This window comes from Lissotriton vulgaris, chromosome 6 (genome assembly GCF_964263255.1).
Source record: "Lissotriton vulgaris chromosome 6, aLisVul1.2, whole genome shotgun sequence".
NCBI classification, from domain to species: Eukaryota; Metazoa; Chordata; class Amphibia; order Caudata; family Salamandridae; genus Lissotriton; species Lissotriton vulgaris.
This window is the reverse complement of record NC_141694.1, coordinates 1,749,537,489-1,749,553,896: the sequence shown is the minus strand read 5'-3', so window position 1 is coordinate 1,749,553,896 and position 16,408 is coordinate 1,749,537,489. Positions and strand designations below refer to the sequence as shown.

The 16,408-nt window shown below is 46.6% G+C and overlaps 1 protein-coding gene across 1 annotated transcript in view; it reads right to left on the bottom strand.

Moving 5' to 3' along the window:
- EHD3 (EH domain containing 3) overlaps positions 1-16,115 on the bottom strand; it is a 183,513-nt gene extending 167,398 nt beyond the window's left edge. The window contains exon 1 of the mRNA XM_086927982.1: positions 15,263-16,115. Coding sequence (XP_086784108.1) covers positions 15,263-15,489 — 227 coding nt within the window. The 5' untranslated portion in view covers positions 15,490-16,115. The remainder of the gene's footprint in view (positions 1-15,262) is intronic.
- Between the last annotated feature and the right edge of the window lie 293 nt (positions 16,116-16,408).

Genomic DNA, 16,408 nt, shown 5'->3' with positions numbered 1-16,408 from the left:
GGCTTTCCCTGTGAGGCATCGACTCCTGGGCACCCCCAAGGTGAAGCCAGGCATCCTTAGCGTTGTGGGGGCCGTTGTGGAGATTAAGCAAGCTATTGCCCAGAGTTTCAGAGTGGGACTCCATGATTGGAATAGGCACAGAGGCGAGAATTATCAGGTCCATGGAATTTTTGATCCCAAGACCCGCCGAGGCGGGGAATTGAACCCTGGTCCCGGGCTAGACCTCTGCATCAGGGTCTGCCGCTCTAACCATCGAGCCACACTTCCCCACCTGCTCTACCCAGACACCCTTAGGATAGGATGGATGGGGAGCATACACCAGGTCCTGTTCATGGGCTGCAGCGTGTGCACTGCACTAACAGTCATGGGGCAGGATGGGGAGCATATTGTATTGTAATTGCATTTACATAGCGCTTCCTACCACTGACAAAGCGGCGAAACACTTTTTCGATGCAGAGCACGCTAATCCGGAACACCAGGTCAGCGGTCAAGCACCATCACGAGCTGTTTGTCCTGCTCGATTCTGAGAAGCCTGACTTACTGCTCTTGACCGAAACCTGGTTCTGCGATTCCTCACTCCCCGTTCTTTTGGCTACCCTCCCCCCTTCCTACGTTGCCTTACGTGCCGATCGCCCGGCGGGCAGGGTTGGCGGTGGTGTGGCGCTAATCGCCCGGTCTGAATTGAACTTTCAAACCCTTCCCTCTTCCCCCGTCCCCCCCACTGAGTTCCTCGTAGTTCGTTCCCTCTTCTTCTCCCCCCCTATTACTTGTCTCCTTATGTATCGCCCACCCCAGTCTTCGTCTCAGTTCTTACCGGCATTTCAAGACCTGCTGGCCAACTTGGTGGTCAACTACGCTTCGGTCTTGGTGCTAGGGGATTTTAACTACTGGCCCTCGGACCCTTCTGAGTGTACTGCTTCGAAAGAATTCAGATTCCTTTCTCTCGCTGAACTTTGTTCCGCACATAACTGTCCCCACTCACTCTCACGGTCACATACTTGACCAGGTTTGGTCCCTCAACCTTCCAGTTTCCCCGGTGACTGCATCTCCCTGTCCCTGGTCCGACCATGCCCTTATCTCTTTCTCCATCTCTCTCAACCCGGTATCCAAAGTCCCACACGCCAAAAATACCTGGGCGCGGAATTGGAACAGAGTTGATCTTCCCTCCTTGACCTCCCTGCTTCGGAACTCCACTCCGACCCTCTCTGATCTTTCATCCGACTCTCAAGCCAACGCTATTAATACCTGGCTGGCTGGCTGGAGGTTGTGACTCGGTGGCTCCCTTGCGTCGCATTTCCATCCGGCGACCCAAGGACTCCAACAGGTGGTTCAATGACCACCTAAAAGAGCTAAAACTGACCGTTCGACAGGCAGAGAGAGGCAGTGGAGAAAAAATTACTGCCCCTCACTAAAAACCCTTTATCTCACATCACTTGCCGAATACAAAACTGCAATCCTCGCCGCCAAAACCACCTATTTTTCAACAAAAATACGGTCAGCTGAAAATAAACCCAGGGAAATCTTCGGTATAGTGAATGGCCTGGCCTATTCCGACAGAGCTTCACCCCAAATCCCTCCATCCCAGCCTCTATGCGACCAACTTAACACCTACTTTTTGGATAAGATCGCAACCATCAAGGCCAACATCCCCCCTCCCTCGTCTGCCTTGGTTGATCCCTCCCCCCCCACCGTTCAATGTCATCTTACCTCCATTCCCCTCCTCACTGAAGAAATATTTCTGGAGATACTTCCCAAAGTAAAGTCGGGTTCTCCGGCAGACATCTGTCCGGCACGAATCCTGCAACAAATCTACTCCTCTTGTCCTGAACCACCCATTACTTTCCTCAATAGCTCCCTAGCGCAGGGTGTAGTGACCCCTGCGCTTAAATCAGCCACCATAGTGCCCATTTTAAAAAAGCCTGGCGCTGACCCGTCCATCTCAGCCAACTACCGCCCCATTTCCCTGCTGCCCTTTTTGGGCAAGGTGCTGGAGCGCCATGTCACCGCGGCACTCAGCGCCCACGTAGAGGCTAATGGGGGACTGGCTTCCCGCCAGGCCGGCTTCCGCCCTAGGCACTCGACGGAATTAGTTGTGGTCTCGGTCCTGGACAACCTCAGGAAGGGTATGGATTATAACAAACACCAGGCGCTGGTACTCCTCGATCTCTCCGCCGCCTTTGACACGGTGGACCACACCATCTTACTGTCCCGTGTCAAGGCGGCTGGAATTGAGGGATCAGCCCTGGTCTGGCTTTCCTCCTGCCTGAGGGACCGCACCCAAGCAGTCCGGCTAGGAGACTTCACGACCACCTCACTCCCCATCACTTGTGGTGTTCCCCAGGGGTCCTCTCTTTCCCCCTTACTATTCAACCTGTATATCTTTCCTCTAATTTTCGCACTTCAGCAGCTGGAGGTCACCGTGTTCAATTACGCGGATGACCTCCAGCTCATCTTTGACCTTTCCTCCTCTCCCCTCTCTGTCTCTAACTTCCAGTCCACTATGATATTCATCAGGGACTGGATGAACCACAACCATCTCAAGTTGAACCCGGATAAAACAGAGTTGGTTCTCACCGGTGGTTCTTCCAGTCCCTGGAACTCTCTCTTCTGGCCCTCCTCCCTTGGTTCCGCCCCCACTCCTTCAACCACGGTCAAAACACTCGGTGTTAAAATGAACAACCAGCTCACCCTCCATTCACAAATCAGCTCTGTAGTCTCCTCCTGTTTCCTCACCCTCCGAACCATCCGCACTGTCTCCCGCTTCTTTTCCCCCCAGGCACTTAAGTTGATCATGGCCGCACTGGTGATATCGCGGCTGGACTATGCCAATGCCCTTTACAACGGCATCCCAGCATACAGCCTGCGGAGGCTCCAGATGGTCCAGAACCAGGCGGCCCGGTTGGTCTATGGTCTCCCACGTTATCACCACTCCACACCCCTTCTCAGGGAGCTTCACTGGCTTCCTGTAAAGGAACGTTCCCTTTTTAAGACCGGCTGCATGGTTTTCCAGGCCCGCCAAGGCACTGCCCCCGCCTTCATTTCTTCTCTAGTAAAATAATACGTCCCCACCAGAGAGCTTCGCTCTTCTTCCAAGCCTCTCCTTCAAATCCCACGTTTTAAACGTAAAAAGTGGGGTGGGACCAATTTTTCCACCCTAGCTCCCACTTTTTGGAACTCCCTCCCCGACCACCTTCGTTCTGCCACTCATTATGTTTCTTTCCGCAAAGACCTAAAAACGTTCCTTTTCAAACAGGCCTTCTCCGTGTAACTTCCCCTTCTTCTCTACGTCATGTTTTATTTTGCCTCTGTTGCCGAACCCTCCACTAGCGCCAAGAAACCGTACGGTGCACGTTGCGCTCTATAAATGTTTTAAATTGGAAATTGGAAATTATAATCCGGAACCCATAAAGGATTAGTGGTGAATTAGTATAGTGTAATATGAAAGCAATTTGAGTGGCATATATGTTAGTCAGTTTTTTGGATTCAGAAGGATAGTGGAGGGATAGAAGAGGGAAGAAGGTTTGTATTTATATACAACGTGCTCGTTCATGGCTGCAGGGTGTGCACTGCACTAACAGCCCTAGGGCAGGATTGAGCACATACCGCATCCTGGTTCATGAGGCTTTAGCGTGTGACAGCACCAACTGCCCTGGGGCACAACGCAGCCCTAGTTTGTTTTCAAAGCGCTCTACAGTCACAGGAGGGAGGCAGCACATGCCCCTTTACAATCGTTCTGTCGATTGCGGTGTGCACTACTAGGACAGTGGGTGGGCGACATTCCGTAGGTGTGCAGTGACTGTTTTTGGCAGCAGAGCACACACTTCTTCAAATTTTAGGAGGAGAAAACAAGACCATTTCGGGTTGATTTCAGTTCCAAGAGCATTGGCTGCAACTTCAGGGGTAGCACGTGCGCACTGCACAGACCACAGTGGGGACACATATATACATTTTGTCAGATTGTAGTCCACACTGCAAAGGTGGGAGGGGGCATATATCCAAATTCTGTAAATGAACTGAAGAGTGCACTGCAAATGTCTTAATCTGTAACTGGACTTAAGTGCACACTGCACCGTCGCAAGAACCTGGAACGAGGCAGCAGTGCCCTTCGTGGTTAGCGGTCTGCTTACTGGGGGAAATCAAGGGGAAAGTACGACTGAAAGAAGGGGGTGAGGGGGGTAATGTTAGTTCAAAGGCAGGGGCAGAGTGAGTGAACGGCACATGTGTAAAAGGTATTTAATGCAGGCGTTCAAACAGTCATCACACAGTGAAGTTAATGGCAAGTCCACGCCCTATTTCAAATGCAGTGTTTTGTACTACTCCCTTTATTTGTGGCAAATGGGAGGAGTGGGAGGGGGGGGGCAAGCGAGAAAGAAGTGGGAGAGAGAGGAAAAAAGCAACAAGGATGGGGAGGCAGTGGGAGGGGCAAAGAGGAGTAGAGAGGGCTGCACACACATGCACTCATATGGAGTGCTACTGTAAAAATAGAAAAAAAAAAAGTACCTTTGCAAGTCCCTGGTCAGTGGAAGGACACTGGCAGGAAGCTGTACTTAGTCCATGCTCCATGGCAGGGACACACAGGAAGGCCCAGGGAGAAGCCGGAGACACTGACCATAAGAAGCAAGGAAACGCAACTGATGTCGGAGCCAACCAATGGTAAGTAATAGGCGGGGTCTAAACGCCTTTTAAAAGCTATTGTTTGTTTTTTAACTTACCAGAGATGTGCAAACACAGAACAAGTGCTGTGCAGGTGAACCCTGAAAACATCCCTCCATGGCTGCATATTATCTTTTGTCTATGGTTCATCACCTGTTTAACCCCTTCCATGCTGATGACGAACCCCAGCCGTCATGCACTACGGTGCTAGTGTGCTGATGACGGCTGGGGTTCGTCACGGCCCGCCCCTGTTCGTGCTGTTTACAGCACTCCAGGGGAATCGCAGCCGCATGGAAAGGGTTAACATTTAAACAAAACTACTTGTTGCACACTCGTACAACTGTGTGGGGGTGGGGGGATTTCATTCTCAACTCCTTTACAACTTTCTGAACACAAAGACGCTGCAGGTGAAATCAACCATCATCTATGAGGAAACAGAGGCAGATATAACACAACTGGCAAAGACAGAAGAATCAAATGGCTGAGCTGCTGCAGATTAGTGTCACACAAAGAGGCAACCAATGTTCCCCCAACCCGTCTGATCATTTCCACCCATCACTTTCAAGATAAAAGAAAAGTTGGAAACCTCTCATTGGACTACTGAATGCCTGTAAAAAGCCTAGTCAGCTGAATTATGAGAACCAGACACCTAGATTAGGAAAATGCAACCATTCCTTGATGAAAACCATCCAGCTACCATCACACATGCGGATTCATGCCAGACACCAGCAACACCTTCTGTACCCTCCCAAACCCACTGTCGCTGACAAATGCATTGCTGACGCCACAGTATAGGGCAGTCACAGCTTGTACAAACACTTCACGCGTCAAAGTCCCTTTAAAACTCTTGACAATGCACACAAATGTATGCATAGAATGTCCCAATAAATTCGATCGTTTTTCACAATGAATCTTTAGAACTGGGCTCAAAGTCTTAGGGGTAGTAGTAGATAGTGTTCATTTTTAACGTCAGTCTAAAACCCCCACTAGTATAGAACAACCAAACAAAATGTAACAGTGCTTACAAACGTAACCATTCTTGAATAGTCAGATTCATAGACAGACAATTATAGAGTAAATATACATTGACCCTACGAGTTATTGCAATTTTTCAAGTTTGAGGTCATGGACAGCATTTTTGTAAAGCACTATTTCTAGGGAGGAAATACATATAAAATGCAATGGTCTTCCAAACGAAAACGCCCGACTGTAGGATCTCTCAGGGGGAAAGTCAGTCAGCCATTTTTTTTTTTATTCAGGTTATAATATTTCAACCAAACTCACTTTGCACACTTCAAAAGTTAAACAAATACAAGGGGAAGATGCTGCATACTAGAAGCTCAATCCTAAGATTCATTGTACACAACAATTTAATACCGAATAATTGAGCTAAATGTCTTAAAAATGAGTGCAAATATAGTCTTGAATAAGCTCCCCTCTCAATAACGTATGAAGCGACCTTTGAATTCTGCGAGTCGAAACAAAGCATAAAGCACCCCTTCAAAGAATTCCGCCTTCAGCCATACATACAAGTAAATGCAGCCTTTTTTCCCATCACTTCAATTTTAAATCAAATCCGCTCTCTGTATCTCATTCAGGATTACAACATAGAGGCTCAGGACAAAAAGAATAGCTGTAATTGTATCCCAGTTACCCAAACTGTTAATGAACATCCCTTTAGGCACAACAGCTCAACCCCCACTAGATATTTTCTCATACATTGAACTAATCATACTGGAATTACCACGAATCCTTTTTATAAATAAAAATACCATGCTAACCACTGTACAACCACATACTTACTTTCACATCCACAGCCATAAAGAATCTGTCATTGCACCTACTTTCATTTCCTTTTTGAACTGGTTTTGCTATAAACCAAGTAATACTAGATGGCAAACAAGTGTTCGTGACCTCTCTAATGGAGGTCAGAGAGAACGAGCCCTGGTTTTCATCTGTAATGCTCTAGGTCATCTTCCAATGCACAGTTACTAGGCACCAGAAGTGGTCTTTGCACCATCAAATCACAGCCCAGAGAAGTGGCAATGCTTTATACATTGCAGAAGCTGGGCCAACAAGTTAAACCACAATCGACTCACGGGAATCTTTAAGTGATGCTACTTAAAGACGACTGGGTTCCATCTTGTGCTATAAAGCCACACAAGCAATTTATTGCAAAATCAAAATAACTTCCATACTATTGTCTCCAATTGGACGGATTGGCTGTAGTCCGCCATATTTAGCCATCACATTAGCTGTTCCTGAATTAAATCTAACATGTCACCAAACTCTTAAGTTGCCATCCAATTAATTCCCACCGCACTTCGGTGTTGGGAAGTGCGGCTTTAACCAACTATTGCTTAGCTGAATTTTCAAATGCTCACAATAGCGAGTCAACTGATCTATGCGCTTTGCAGCCACGCTTAGTTACAATAGTATCTTCATAGGACAAGCCTGACAATGGTTCCATTTTCAATTTAGGGCACAGCCTACAAAGGTCGAGGCAAAGTCAGAAAAAAAAAAAAAAAAAAAAAAAAAGGGGGGATCCTGGTTTGTCCCAATAATTGCCCCAACTTTTCCAACATGCGGCTCTCCCGAACGTCCAAACCAACCAGGTAGCTGTACATAAAGTTTGAATTAAGGCTTTTAGAGTCGACTATACTGCTAATTTAAACCACTGTCGACCAGATTAAGCACATGGGAGAAATTACTACATGCACAATAGTGTATAAAAAGGTGTAGTATCTCTGGTGCCCTCTTTGCTATTCGCAGGGATGCAGCCAACAAAATATGTAAAAATCGAGCTCTCTTCTAAAGCCACCAACTGCGGAGTAGGGCACCCTGGCACGCTCTGTGCATTCTATGAAATGCATCAACAGTGGTCCATCAAGGAGATTACCATTCAGGCTCATCCAAGCAATTAAGAGGTCGTTCACTGTAACCTCATCATCAATCAGCTAATGTATCCAAACCAGATATCTTCAAGATTCTGGTAAACGATCAATATTATTCCCAGTCCTCATCAGCATTAAGTTGTCTTAGAGGATATTATTTTAATTTCTTTATAGAGCTCGAAATAGATTTCAATAAACACATCAACAAAAAAGGCATTTACTATGAAAGTCCAACAGTGACGCCATGTTAACTGAGACTTCCAGCATGGCTTTGGTGGTTGGAGTGCAACTGGATCATACAACCTCCTATGACCACGTGGACCATGAGAGGGTGGACTGAACAGCCTTCGAAGGCACAGGGTCACCACAGAGGGCATACCTGGGCCTGGAACCTCCACTAGGCATGGTAAGAAAGGAGAGCTCCACCTTGCGGTACCACCAAATGACTACAAAAGATCCTGAAAACCGGCATTTGTCATTGCATAAGGACCACCCTGGGAAGCAAAATGGTCGAATTTTAAATATCCTTTCACGGTTCCGATTATTCCGGCCAATAAAGCGGTCAGCGCCATTGTTTGGGGTTTAAACATCTGAAGCGACAGCACTGGTTTAAATAAAATCTCCTCTTTGGCATAATGCTTTTCAATTTTTAACACATGGAAAAAAAGTTATTACACATAAAAATTCCTACAACAAACACAAAAGTTTTTTAATAAACAAGTTGTGGTTAGAGCCAATGTGCCTTCAGCGTTCTGATGTAAACGAATCACTGCACAGATCATGGAGATAATCAGAGTTTAAAAGTGTGGTGTCAGGCCAGCATTCTTCTTCTCCAGCCCAAAATATCGTGTAACAATCATTCGGGTCATTCCTGGACTCACACGAAGACTCGTGCAGGGTGGCATGCAGCTGCTGCAGAAATAACTCCACGTGCAGTTTCGCTCCTTTTCCATCGGTATGTGCAATAGGCACTGCAAAGACACACTAAGGCAGAATGCACACCACGCCCAAGTGCAACAGTGAGCACGATATGTTTAGCCGCTAAACTCTTGTTTTTCCAATAAAACCAATATTCCTTCCCAAAAATATTTCGAGACTACGTGGTTGAATATTAGGGACAGTTTAAAGGCTGACATTTTTACCACGGAATATTTCTGCTTTTTTTTTATAAACATAGTTCATGTTCATTCGAAAGGACGGCTCTAAATCCAACAGGTGCCTGCTGGGCCATTTAGCACTGGAAAGAGAACGTGTCTGGACCGTCCCGGGAAGCAGCGTGGACCACGTGACCAGGCATTCCGCCTCGTCAGCCTGACGTGGGCGCTCCTTCGAGCCAGGCTGGAACTGTGGACCTGGCCAGCCAGGGCGTCATTTCCACAGTGTGTCCGGCCCGGGGTGGGGTGGGGAGGGATGGGTGGCGGCTCCTTCATAAGGGGGCTGGGATTCGGAGCCAGCTCTCAGAGCGAGTACACTGCTGCAGTCTCATGGAGTCTGCAATGCATTAACAGTGCGGTCCCTCCCACACCAAACTGGGAATATACTCGGTCAGTGGTGGGGTTTCCTGACCACTACGTGATAAGGATCTCACTCAGCTGCCGCCGATGTGGCTCATACCTCTCAAACTTTGGTAGCTGCTTGGCGGGTGTGACTCAATTTTAGCAGAAGACTTCCAGGTCTTGTTTAAAAAATAAATAAATAAATAAAAGTATACCAGTATCTTACGAGGCAGCGCTCTCTTTCAATCTGTTTCAACCGCGCTGGATAAACACAGATTAAAGTGCGTGGCCTATTAAACAGTGTTGATTTTACTCATGGGCTCTGTTGTGCGTCACCCTGCTCTCCCAAATGTAAACTCACAATCAACTTGCTGTAGAAATATCGATGGGCAGGCTGGGTGAGCAGGTGGAAGACACCAAAGGCGGGTTAGTTCAGCAGTATGGGGGAGCTCATCCCCCCCCCCCCCCCCCCCCCAAAAAAAGGAGGTAGGCGGCGAGGTTAATTGGAGCATTTTAAGCGGTATTTTTCAAATAGAAAAAGTAGAATGGATTAATGACCGCAGACTGTACAAGCAGTTCTGAAAACTTGGCCCGGTCCACAGGAACAATATTTATGACCAGTAGCTAACCGTATGTGTGACCAGTAAACATTCACAGCAAACATCTGTGCAACAGGAGCAGCAGCGTCTATCGGATTCAGCGTGCACAAACGGGACAAAAATGCCCATATTTCCATTGCCAGCAGGCGGATTTAGCTAGAACAAAGTGGGTCTGCACTCTGCAGTTCAAGGGTATTCAGCAGGGAATGCAGTACCCCTGTCAGCAGCCACTGCTCAGAAAGAAGGCTGGAGATGAAGAACATTGGGGCCCCCGGTTGCCTCTGCCTTCCCGGGGCCCATCCACATGCCTAGAGGCTCGTGCATAAACCCAGCCCAGTCTGTGCATGGTAGCATCTTCCTATCAGCACTGCCTCGTTCTGTACCTTCTTAGCAGTACCCGTCCTCGCCTACCTAGATTTGCCTGTACAATACTATACCTGCCTACTATCAGCAACCTTCAGTGACAGCCAGGACCCATCTACACACGACCATCAGCACCTGACTGTACCCTCCCATACTGCTTAACTACATACTCCTGGCTGCCTGTACCCATCTATATTGCACTATCAGCAACTAGCTGCCACCGCCCGGACTGGTCTGCATTCTGCCATAAGCACCTTTCTGTATCTGCGCGTCAGGGCGTGTATCCGCCTGTACCTGTTTGCACCTGCATGTATAAAATGTACTAGACTATAAGTGCTGATCACCACCTACTTTGTGCATGTATCATCTGTGTCGCTTTGCCGGCACCTGCTACACGGTACTTGCTTGTTTTTTTACACAAACCCTGCGCAGTGTGTCTAGACTCCGCTCGGCCAATCAGCAGATGTCCAACTGTACCCACCTCCCACCATGTGTCTTCACATAGCTGTTTGTTAACATACCTCTGTATCCGCTCATCTATTTTAGTACCTGCTAACTTCTACCAGTTTGTACTTGTCAAACTCAGGGGGCTGAGCAGTCTGTACCGGCCTACCAGCACTGACCCGCACCTGCCAAGCACTTGTTTTCCTACACCTGTCTGTGAAACCCAGTGTGTAATCTGCACCACTCAGCATATGCTGCTGTCTGTACATTCGTGCCTGGCCTCACCGCCTGCAGTGTGTCTACAAGTCTCCGTTTACAGGTGTGTCTCAGTCAGCCCTGGAATAAACCTGCTCTGTTCCGAACATCTGACCACTGTTCATCACTCCAGCTTTCTGCTCTGGACTTTCCTCAGCACAAACACATTTTACAGGGCAGCATTACAAGTTAAGTGGTCATAGGAAGGAAGTGAAGGAGTGTATGAAATACTTTGTGGGCAGTTCCTACTTTGATTGTAATTCATTGTCACATATTGTAATTTTATTTATTTTTTTAATCATCAAGCAACTGAGCTTCTAAAGCTGGATTTGAGTGCATTCTGAGCTGCACCCAAAGCCCGTCTACATGAAAACATTCTTGCCTCAAAAGGTTACATTTTTCTTCGTAGTTTAAAATATTCAGGGCAAAAGGCCAGTGGATGAAGGGATGTATGAAGGATTCACACTGCTCTTCTTTCTGTTGAAAGATAGAAGTGATCTACGGGCAGGATTTAGTTTCGACCCTTTCTCACATGAAAAATGTTCTCCACCCTGGCTCTGGCAGTACTCACAAAGTTTTCAGGGAAAGGATAGGATCATTGATAATGTGGCTGACATAGTACAGATGATTTTTTTTGTGTTCGCACATATGAGTAAAGCCTGGATTCCTGCTGTTTTCTAGATCTTGGGTGCCCTGGTAAGTTTAGCCGAATGGTTCGATGCTGCTGAACTGAGGGACCTTTGCTTTTACTTGAAGGAGTGAGGAAAGTTGTTCTATTATGTGGATAATAAGCTAAATATGCAGAAGCACATCAGCGTAGCAACTAAAGGAGCACATTTCCAATTGAACACCTTAAGAAGACTAAAACCCTCATACCCGCAAATGACTTTAAACAGGCAGTCCAAGCTCTAGTAATCCCCAGAGTGGAACATGGGAGTGCCGCTCTCTGTGGCACTCCCAGATCAACGACAGCCCCTCTAAGAGCGACAAGCAACGCAGCTGCCAGATTAATCACAGGCTTCACAAGAAAGTGTCACATCTCCCCGGACCTGCGTGCCCATAACTGGCTACCCTTTGATGCCAGAATCTACTTGAAAATCGCCTGTATGACATACAAGGCACTTCATCACAAAACCCAATACCTTAAGGAGAAATTATTACACCGGCCCAGCATATCTCAACAGACGACTCAGCTTCTACACCCCCACCCGCCAGCTCCGATCCACCGGCCTTGCCACAGTCCCCCGCATCAGAAGAACGACCGCCGGCGGCAGATCCTTCTCCCACCTCGCCGCCAAGACCTGGAACACCCTCCCCGCCAACCTACGGCAGACCCAAGACGCATCTGCTTTTAGAAGACTCCTCAAGACCTGGCTCTTCGAACAGTAGCAACAACCCCCCCTTCCCCCGCCCCCAGCGCCTTGAGACCCTAACGGTTATGTAGTGCACTCTATAAGTGCCTTGATCGATTTATTGATTCATTGATTAACAGAACCACCAGGAGTTCCTGTAACCGGCTACTGAAACCACAACGATTTTCCAAGAAGAAAACTTATAACCGCACCTGCTCAGGAATGGCCCCTAAGATTTGGAATGCTTTGCCCCAAAAAAACAAGACAGAACCCTAACACAGCTTCAAAAAAAGAAGTGAAATTGATTCTCTTGGACAAATTCACTTGAACTATTGGATGCAGTCATGTAAATATTTGTTATGCTGTAATAGTCACTGTCGGACTAAAATGTCTATTAGTATTTTGTAGGTATATATCGATTGCTTATAGTTGTAAAGCGCTCCGATACCCGCAAGGGTCTTGTTCGCGCTGTAGAAAACCTTCCAAATAAATTCCTTCCCAGTAAAGGGGCGGTCCAGACCTTATCGCCATGGCAACAGCGTAATTCCCTAAATCACAAAGTTGGGAGGTCTGGGCGGAGAACACACCTATGGGAACTCCTTTAATATGTTAACTTTTAGTGCTAATCAGCATGGCCAATAGCTGAGGCTTGCATGGGCAGTTTGGCATAGGAAGCCCATCCTTCTTTGAAAGCTGGAAGAGCAGAAAGCTGGGCCGACTAGTTTAGTCCTGCTCCTTGAGCACAGCAAAGGCTCCTTTGGTACACACATGCCCCCTGACCTTAGCAGAGCAGCAGACACACGAACTGTTCACGTCAAACGAAGAGAAGTGGCAATCCTCAGGGCAGAGGTATAGGCCCTGGTAACAATTCTAGTAGCAAATGGTTTCTGCTGGATCCTATGGGTGGAGGTTTGGAAACATACAGAAATGCTTGAATCAGATTACATTTGAATCATTGTAGTTTATGGATTTGATGGCACATTATTAACAAGGAGAACTTACATTGCTTCTCTCTGCCCACCCAATGTAGTCCTGGGCCTAAAAAACAATATGCTGCAGTTGGTGGGTTTCCTAACCATTGGCCATGGATTCCTTCCCCACAAATAGTGGCGGTAAAGTTAAACCTGATCATTTTGGGTGGTCTGCACAAAACTATGGTCAGTCGACGGTGAACACTGGACAGAGCTGTAGAGATGATGGTTGACTGACAGGGAGAGGTCTGTGAATCTCCCTTACACAACCTGCACCCAATTACTGTACCATTGTAAACGTACTACTGTCAAGACATGCTCCCAAAAAGTGGTCCATGGCACCTTTTGGTGCAGTTTCACCCTTATGTAAGGTTTTTCCAAAGGAATCTTCCAGAGCATAAGCATAAGGCCATGAGTGAATGTACGCCTATGAAAAGCCATAAAAACCAGAGTTTTGTTACTTCAGGCTATGAACACAACCAAGACCACATCCTCCTCTTCCCTGAAGGATGGATGCAAGCAATATCTGGAGCCTATCGTCTGGTCTGAACCGACTCCTGCAGAGACATGTCACACTATTATTTCCTCACTAACCCAACCAACACCTTCACATTACATGAACTACATCATGGCTAACAGGCTTCCAGGGCAATGGCTTTAGAGTATTCAAACAAGGCAGTGTTACAACCTTTCTCAGGGAAGAATACTGATCTGTTCAAGGTTTTAGGTTCTGGAAGGTTCAGGAGATAGTTGTTGAATAAAAAATAATAAAAGTGTAAAAACACCTATGCTGCCTCATAAATGGCAATTCTGACAGCGTGTTTAAGGATAATTTAGGAATAGTTTCGACAGCTCTGAAATAGTCCTGAACTGATTTCTTTTATTTTGCGTATGAGATTTATATTTCGAAGTGGGAATATTGCCTAGCCTCGTCATAGAAATACCAGTGACGTTAGACAAACAGTGGCTTGGTAGCAACCATATGTCACAGACAAACAGTCCCCAATGATAAGCCTGGATATACCCTATTTCGGTATCTGAGATCCTCAACACTACTCAGTTGTCACTCTGAACAATTAAAACCTCCGTACCGCACCCTCAAATATGAATACCTCCCTTTGCAAGCATGGCTAGCGATGAATGTGCCAACACAGGCCCTGCTCATAGTCGCCCAGCCTCGCCCATCCGTCCCTAATCCAGTGTCTCGTGCATCGGCCTTCAAACAGGGGGTGAGACACTTGGTGCCAAGAAAGGATGTTGAAGACAGTACAAAACTGTTGCAAACGAACTAATCTGGCAAAATAATTGGGCAAACAACTATTTGTTCGTATGGTATTTAGAGGTCAACTAAACTAATTATCACTGAGCAGAAGAACTTCAAGCAGAAAATATTCAGGCAGAAAGCACCTCACTTCATACCTCATCGAAAAACATGGACCAAAACTGTCAAACTTGCAAGAAAGTGTCTCAATATTCAATTACTATTTCATTAATTTCGGTCCATGGATCTACAGCACAATATTCAACCTACGAAAGAGCAAACCTGGAACTGTATAAACCATGTGGCTGTCTTGTAGACATAATGGTAGGTCATTATTATCTCAAATCCGCACAAATAAACACAGCTTATTTTGTACTCTTGTAAACTATGTCAGAACGCTCCCAACAGCATGTACAGTACGAGTATGCCAATTGGGACTAGTTGGTCCTGTATAAAACTTTAAGAATTAATAATATTCCGTCATTTATTCTATTAGTATTTACTCCACTATCCACTCAGCCTTCCATAATTTAAAAAACACAAGTACAAACTCAATATAAAGATTTCAATACTGAGAGACGACTGGAGAAACACTCACACTAACATTCAAAAGCAGCGCACTAGTGGTAGTTTAGGACCAAAAATCAGGTATTTTAGCATCTACTGATTTGCTCTGTGTAGAAGTACCGATAGCTAGAACAGGAATGAAAGAAGTAAATACGTTTTAAGCTAGATATATGCATAAAAAAATAGACAGAACCTTGACAAAAGTGAAAGAGGGGTTTTCGTAAACAATAAAATGCGTACTTTTATCCCACAAACAACGATGCTTTTCTAACTTAAGTTTTAGCAATGAATGAATGCACATGAAGTCAGAGGAGACCAAACTGGATTTCTTCAGAAGGGTTGGCCTATGCTAAAATCAAGGGACTTTATTCAGAAAATAAAAACATAACTGCGAACCTGCTTATTACCTTATGAAGGTGGTCTTTCCGGTCGAGTACTGTCCCACTAGCAAAATCATTGGCTTGTTATCAAAGTCGGCATCTTCCAGCGCCGGAGAGTGAAACTCGTGGAATTTGTAATACTCTTCCAGAGGGAGCAGCTTGGTTTTGTAGAGTTTCTTGAGCCCATCGCTGACAGTCTGAAAGACCTCGGGGTCTTTCCTTCGTTTGTCATCTGTTCCCAGCCAGCTGAACATGTCGGAGCCTCGGGTGTGTGCCGGCAGGGTGACGAAGGGTTATTATCTGGCAGGAATCTCGAGTTAGTGCTCCGGTCCTGTAGACAGCCTGTAATTTCCTTGCAGGATGCAAAGGGAGGCTATTTTGTTTAATTACTACAAACAGAAATAGGTTTGTCCGTTAATTAGGCAAGGCTGGGTACGCAACGGGCATTAACAATAATGCACAAATATTGTGTATATCGAAAGTATTCGAAAACGTCCCAGACGAATCCGTTATTTACCTAGAGAGGCGTTGGAATATTTACTGATCTCCCTTCTGCAGGATCTAGGATGCGATGTGGCCAGTCCGCGCCCGCTGAGAAAATTAAATCCTCCGAAATGCAATGCGCAAAATAAACGTACAGTAGTGTCTGTTCTTTCCAGGCGTGCGAGGCTGTCTGGAGCGCCCTGATAGAACGGATGCGACTGTTCCCGCTGACTGTCTGCACGATGCCCCGGTGGAGGTGAACCTCAACCCCCAGCTGTTGCTTTTAAATGCCAATCCTGCAGGAAGCAGCTCTGAGCGGAAGTTGCCCTTCTCCGGGCAGCGCCCCCTTCAGCAGAGCCGGTTAGAAGCACCGTAGGGCGGGGACATATTGCCTGGTGATCTCAGCGGAAGTTGCCCTTCTCCTGGCAGACCCCTCTTATGAGTTGGAAGCATGTGAAGCCTAAAAGGGCGGGGCCATGAGAAGGAGGATCCATCCCAGGTTTTCACAAACCCTGAAGGGTGGGGAATTCCGACTCTGCAATACCAAGGATGGGAATCTGTCAGAGCAAGGTTTCCCAGAAAAACATATGCAAAGAACAGCGACATCTGGCGAAGGACGGCAGTAACTCCTGGTGAATGCTTACCATATGTTTGTGCCTTCCTTTGACTGAGATTCCTTTCCAACGCAAG